The 6,970-nt window shown below is 49.3% G+C and overlaps 1 protein-coding gene across 3 annotated transcripts in view; it reads left to right on the forward strand.

Annotated features, from left to right (window-relative positions):
* The window catches only part of ADHFE1 (alcohol dehydrogenase iron containing 1), a 32,366-nt gene continuing 25,396 nt past the window's right edge, over nucleotides 1–6,970 (forward strand). For 2 of the 3 annotated variants that reach the window (XR_005648326.1, XM_039841752.1), the window contains exon 1: nucleotides 1–476. Coding sequence is in view for 1 of the 3 variants with exons in the window: in XM_039841752.1 (XP_039697686.1) it covers nucleotides 232–476 (245 nt within the window). In the remaining 2 variants the exon portion in view is untranslated. Of the gene's footprint in view, nucleotides 477–6,591; nucleotides 6,705–6,970 lie in introns of all 3 variants that reach the window. The other variant, XM_039841754.1, reaches the window with a different exon arrangement.

The following is a 6,970-nucleotide window of genomic DNA, read 5'->3' on the forward strand; positions in this document are numbered from 1 at the left end:
TTTAGCAGTTGGGCACAACACTGACCCTGTAACAAAGGACCCCTCCGGCTTTTTGCAAGGTTCTCGGTTATTGTTCAAAGTTTAAATGCAGTGTCTCAATAATTCTGAAAATTAAGAAGGCAGAATAGCACTCTAAGGAATCAGCAGGGACAGAATGCCCTTGTTTCTCCCTTTCCCTACGTGTGAAATAGAGGGGTTTAAGTAGATTTAATACCCAAGACAATTACCTTTATGGTCATTTCAAAGGTGGATGCTGAGACTGCGGCGGGGTCAGCTGAGGTTTTTTGGTGGGAAGGCGGACCTGAGCCACCAAGGACTGACGCCTGGGGGCGGGACCTAGCGGAGTGGGCGGGAGGAGAGGGCGCGGCCAGCATTGGCCGTCACAGCGGGCGCGGCGCAGGGAGACGCGGAGCAGCCATGGCCGCCGCCGCTCGCGCTCGGGTCACCCACTTGCTGAGGCAACTGCAGCGAGCAGCGTGAGTGCTGGCCCCGGCGGGCGGGCAGGGGACCCGAGGGCGCCGTCGTGCCCACGCAGCCTCCCTGGGTGTGACCTGCTGGGCCCCGCACATTCTTCCTCGGGTTACTTTCAAGAACTTGGGAAGGGTCCACCGCCGTGCGCTGGCGCTGCGTGCGGGGCGGGACAGGGTTGTCACAGCCTTGCAAACACGCGCCGCGCAGTGAGGCAGGTTTTTACCCTGTTCTGCGGTTAAGAGCACCGATCCAGAGAGTTCAGTGCCTGGTTCCCACCTCGTGGCAGGCAGTGGAGGGCTTGGCACAGTGACCAAGGCAAATTCATGTACGCAATCAACACAGTAATACTGGGTGCGTGTTCTGTGCCAAAAGCTGTTCTAGGTGCAGGGGTACAAAGATGAAAGAGTCCGGAGCAGTTTAAAGTCTCGTTGGATATCAGATGAGGGGACAGAGTTTGTAAAACGGGCCTATGGAAAATGCAGCTGACAGAGGGTATGGAGGAGAATGGTGGACGTGGGAAAGCACCAGGGGCTTCACTCCCTGGCATATACAGGGAGCCAGGATGTTAAATGTTACGCATGTCTGACTCCCCCACCAGAAATGCGGGTTACACGGCAGCCGCCTGGTAAAGTACTTGTTGACCATGCAAGTGCACTAGTGGGCCTGGTGCACAAGCAGGTGGATATAAAGGGGAAGTGGGGGGACTAAAGAGGAATTTCAGGCAAAGGAAGAGCAGCGCCAGAGGCAAGAGATGGAGTTCAGGCCTAAAAGTAGTTAAAGCCTGGACCTTCCTTCATTGGAGGAGGTGAAGGTGGAGAAGACAGATGGTGAAAGACCATGACTGAGAAGATAGAACTTACTGAGTTCTTACCAGGTGCCTGGCACTGTCCTGCACTCTTTACATGTATTGTTAATAGTAATCTAATCCTTACAACAATCCTATGCAATACTGGTATTGTATCCTCATATTACAAATTAAGAAAGAAAGGCATGGAGAAGAATTTGTCGAGTGTTAACACAGCTAAGAACATGGCACAGTCATAATTTGAACCCAGATATTCTGGCTATTCAGTCTTTGTTCTCAGGTCTATGCTAAGAAATTTGAATTGTGTCCTATGGATCATGGAAAGGTATGGAAGCAAAAGCTCTCACTGTGAAACACTAATACCTTGAAATACCCCATGAAAAAAAGAATTCCATGGCCAAATAGATTTGGGAAACTGCTCTCTGCTGCATAGCCCTCTTGGAGAGTCGGGATATACACAGGGCTCTCCGAAGTCCTATGGGGGTGGAGAGGGGAGGTTAGCTGTATTTAAACTCTTTATTCTAAACCAATCATCGTAGAACTCTTCTTAGAAGCATCACCATTCACATCCCTTGGAATCTGTGTCATGTAGAGCATGTTTTTGGAACGGTTGTATGACAAAGGAGTGTGGCACAATTAGAATTACATTAAAGTTTTCTGTGGCAGTATAGAGTGGAGAAGAAAGACTAGAGGTAATTGTAATGTTTCAGCTAAAAGCGGATGGCTTCCGGCACCAAGGAGAGGCAGCTGCTACAAGGGGTAGATATGAGAAATACTGAAGAGTTGGTTAGAATCAGCAGAGTTTGGGATCTCATCAGTGAGACAGAAGTTGAGGTTTCCGGCTGGAGCATCAGGGAAACAGTTGGGCCATTTACCCAGATTGGGACTGTAGGAGGTTTAGCTTCAGGAGGAACATGACAACTGCAGTCTTGGGCATTTTGAGTAGGACATGCCTCCGGTATGTCCAGATGAAGACAACCAGCAGGGAACTGAATATATTGTTCTGGAGCTCAGGAGCGAGTTGAGAACTCATCCACGTGTGTAGTGGACAGTTGAAATCATGAATGTGGAAGCAAAGGCCTTGGCAAACTGTAAACATGGAGAAAAGCTCTGAGAAGTCCCGGGGAGCAGCATTGTCATAGGTGGAGGGGGAAAACGGTGCTTTGTTTGTTCTGCACATGTTCATTTTTTTAAATAGGGTAAGCATTTAAACGTGAGAGATTTCAAATAAAAATCTTGGAAAATTGGGAAATTGCATCAGTGGGCCCACATTTCATCTGGGGAAAGTCTGCTGGGGAGGAGGCGAAGTGGCCACCTTAGGACAGGGCAAGGACTCCAGCTGCCAAGGGACCCAGCACAGCCCACCACTCACTCCAAATAGCAGTTGCTCTGACAGCTAGCTGCTCTGGCCCCTCCTGCCGGCCTCCTTAGGCATCTGGATTTGCAAATGATCTGCACTTTGAGTGGAGGAAAAGGAACCACCAGCATTAAAGCATAGGAGGCATGGCCAGAGAGGTGGCAGGAAGCCCAGGAAGGAAGGACTCACATTCATTGCAGATTTGCGGTGTTCTCATCCCTGGAGTTCAGCAGGGAATAAAACAGCCTAACCTCACTGGCGGTTAAGTGTGTGGGGCAGACAATAAACTAAGTTTAGAGTATGTTAAATGTTGAAAGCCAGTAATGTAAGAGACAGTAAAGGGGAATCGGGTGTTGGAGGAGGGGATACAATTTTAGAGAAGATGGTCAGTGAAGACCTCACTATTAGTTTCCTATTGCTGTTATAACAAATTACCATGAACTTGGTGGCTTAAAGCAACACACATTTTTTTTCTCTTACAGTTCTGGAGTTCGGGAATTCTAAAGTCAGTTTTACTGGGCCCAAAGGAAGGCGTAAGCAGTGCCACACTCCCTGAGAGGCGCTAGGGGAGAATCCATCATCTTGCCCTTTCTAGAGCTTTACTCCTTGCATTCCTTGACTGTGGCCCCTTCCTCCATCTTCACAGCCAGCATTGTAGCATCGTACTTCGGTGGTCCATTGCCACCTTCTGTGTCAGATCTCCCTCCAGCTCCTTCTTATAAGGATGCTTGTGATTACGTGAGCCCCCACCTCCAATAATCCAGGATAATCTCTCCATCTCAAAATCCTTAATTTAATCACATCTGCAGAGTCCCTCTTTATCAAGTAACATTCATAGGTTCCAAAGAATAGGACCGGAATATCTTCAGGGGCTTAGCCAACCACAGTCACTGAGAAGGTAACTGTTGCGGAAAGATCAGTGGAGGGAGGGAGCAAAGGATGTGGCTCTCTGGAAGGATACCTACAGGTGGGCCACACCTGGCATGGTTTCAGAACATGGTGACTAGAGCAAGGTGAGCAAGGTGAGCAAGGGGGAGATGAGGTCAGAGACATTGGGGGCTAGGTAAGGGTAGTCAAGGATGACCCCAAGGTTTTCTGGCCTGAACAACTGGAAGGATGAAGTTGCCATTAAACTAGGGTGGGAAGGAGGCTTTGAGGGAAGACCAGGAGCTGAGTCTTAAAGAAAACTGTGAGAAGCCTAATAGACATTCAAGTGGAGATGCCGGGCAGGCAGTTGAATCTGGAGTTTAGGTGAGAGGTCTAAACCAGGAAGATAAATGCGGAAGTCATCATCGTAGAAGGAAGGCATCGTAGAAGGAAGGAATGAGAAGTCAGGGAGTGAGTGTGGAAAGAAGAGAGATGCGCCCATAGGCTAAACCCTAGGACCTAGCGTTCAGACTCAAGAGCAGAAGGAGCTAGATCAGGTGCAGCCAGTGCAGTAGGAAGAAAACCGGAGAGTGCTGTCTTGGAAGCCAAGGGAAGAAAGTGTTTCCAGGGAGGAGAGCGTGGACAGGAGTGAACCTGCTGACAGGTCAGGTGAGAGGAGGACAGAACTGAGAACTGAGTGATATATTAGCAAGGTGAAGGGCATCAGTGATCTGGTAAGCTGGGCATTGGAGTCATGGGGCAAAAGCTGATTAGAAAGAGGTTCCAGAGAGAATGGGAGAAGAGAAATTGAAGAGAGCGGGTACAGTCAGCTAAAGGGAAGGAGAGAGGTGGAGGCAGCATCAGGAGCGGGAAGAGAGACAAAAGAAGGTTGTAGTTTGCTTTTTAATATAAAATGGGGAAAGTAACAATTCCATTCTGATGGGTAAGATCTATTTCGAGGGGAATTTTGATGATGCAGGAGAGAGAGAAGAATTGGTAGTGATGTCTTTGAGTAGATGAGTGGGGCTGGGATTTCGTGCACAGGGGAAGGGTTGGCCTTTGCTCAGAGCATGGCCAGCTTGTCAATGATACAAGGGTGAAAGCTTAAATGATTGGGCCAGAGCCAGGAGCTGGGTAGATGAGGGGCTTGCTCTACCTGGGGTTTCCTCTGCTTCTCAGGAAGAGTACAAAGGAGCCCATCAGTGGTTTCAGGCCTTCCTAAGAAGGTGGGGGAGCCCACAGTTTATTCTCCCTTCCCTAAGCCAGGCTCTGTGTCCTTGCACACCAGGAAAAGACAGAAGATGGTCAGGAGATTTTAAATACGTACACGTATTTATTTACTCATTCATTTATTCATTCATTCATTCAGTATTAAGGGCTTACTTTGTGCCTGGCACCATGCTAGCACTGCAGATAAAGTTGTGAGATAGGGTGCCTCTTGCCTCGTTACCACAAAATTTACAGTCTCCAGGAAGATGGAAACAGGAAGGGAGCACCAGCAACACTGTCTGATAAGTTTTAATGGGGAGGGAGGCACAGGTCTTGTGGGCCACAGAGAGAGTGTGTCAGCCCAGGGCCCTGGCCTTAGGGAAGTGACATCTGACTTGACATGAGAAAGCACCTAGTTACCCAGAAGTCTGTTCCAGGCAGAGGAGATAACAAGGACAAAATTCTGGAGGCAAGAGAGAGAGAGAGCGTGGTTGATGAAAGGACAAGAACCAAGTTAATTTTTCAAGAGCTCAACCCCAGAGATGGAGGGAATGAGGGCCTGGGCTGGAGACGTTAGTGGGGCCAATGAAGCAGAGTCAGATCTGAACTTCATCCTAAGAGCCACAAGGAGCCACCAAAGTACTTTTAAACAAGAGCGGACATCATTGGAAATATGCCCCTGACCACAGAATGGCAAAGGTGGAGCTAAGAGAAACCTGTAAGGAACTCTAGTAATCCAGATGAGAGAAGACAGCAGAACCAGAGAGTGGCAAAAGGCCCCAGAGAAGTGGATGGATTTGGGTAGAGAAATATTTGAGGCCTTGATGCGTGTTTGGCTATAAAGGGTGAGGGATGAGCCCAGGATAGAAGCCAACATTTAAGGAATGGGCAGGGCAGAGTGGAAAAGAAGCCAGAGGAAGAATAATTAGAGGAAACCCAGGTGAGCAGGGGATCTGGAAGCCACGAAGAATGTTTCAGCCACCCAAGGAGAGTGGCCCACAGTGTTGGCTGCTGTGAGAGCAGGTGCCAGGAAGTTTCTGAGAAGTAAGGATACAGCAGGAAAGCTAGGACTTGTGGAGACAGCAGCCAGATTTCAGGGAGCCAAGGAATGTGCGGGAGACAAAGAAATGAGGCCAGTGGATGTAGGCCAGGAGGGGAGAGCCAGAGAGAGAACAAGCAGGGAAGGGGGTGAGGGAGGGCAAGAGGTTGGACGTTTTAGGCATGAAACTCTTAAATCTGATGTGACAAGGATCAAGTGAAAGGGAAGACTAGGAAATACAGGACAGATGGAGGTCTTAAGACCGCAAGAGGGGATGGGATTCAAAGCACAAATAGGAAGGAATAGAAATGATGAACTGAGGTAGCCTCCAAGCCTGAAAAATGGGAAATAGACAAGGGTGAGGGTGGAAGGAAGCGTGTGCTCCCAAGGTCCTGGACATTGGAAAGCTTTGAGTTTGATTTTTTTTTTCTTCTCTTTGCCTCCCTTTTCTTGTCCTTGGAGGGCGTAAAGTCCACCTGTGAAGGAGATCACCTTGGCCTTGCCTACTTCCATTTCTCCCGCGGGAGCCTGCAGCTGGATCAGACCAGCTGGGAAACTCTTGGCGCTTGGCATTCTCAGCAGCGCCCACAAGGTGGCAGCCTTGATTCATAGTGGTGCTCACCACCGCGTGGTTTTGACTTCCCAAGTCTCAGTTTTGGCGATCATGACCACCGCTGAGTTCATCCCTTCTCCTTCCTTCCTCCTCAGATGTTAGATGTTTCCATTCCAACTTTGAATGGGGAAAGGAAGGTTATACACTCAGATATCTGTGGGAACCCCACTATGAAAAGGTCCTCTGGGCAATAAATAGAAACACAAAACCTTCTTGCAACGCTCAAACAGCAAGCAGGACAATGGAAGCCAGTGAAGGGACTGTCTAAGAACCGGGAAGTGACCAGGACAGGGAAGGGACACCGAAAGCAAGAGCAGAGAAGCAGACTGAGAGCTGAGAAGAGGTAAGGGCTTTGGTGAGAAGAAAGGGAGAGGTGTGAGCGCAATTTAGCCAGGGAGGGGATGAGCACCGGAGCCTGGGCAGTGGTGGCCGGTCCTTGAAGCTTGACTGAGAATGGATGCAGGCTCAGGGTGGTACCCAGGGAGGCCAGCAGGCCCAGGAGGGGCTTCTTAGAAGAATAGGCCAAGCCTGTTTGAAGTTTGACGTTAAACACCTGAAGACAATGGGAAAATACAAGGAAAGATCCTAGGGGTAGGTTGGGGGCCGCGC

Source organism: Pteropus medius, unplaced genomic scaffold, assembly GCF_902729225.1.
Source record: "Pteropus medius unplaced genomic scaffold, Ma_sr-lr_union100, whole genome shotgun sequence".
Taxonomy (NCBI): Eukaryota; Metazoa; Chordata; class Mammalia; order Chiroptera; family Pteropodidae; genus Pteropus; species Pteropus medius.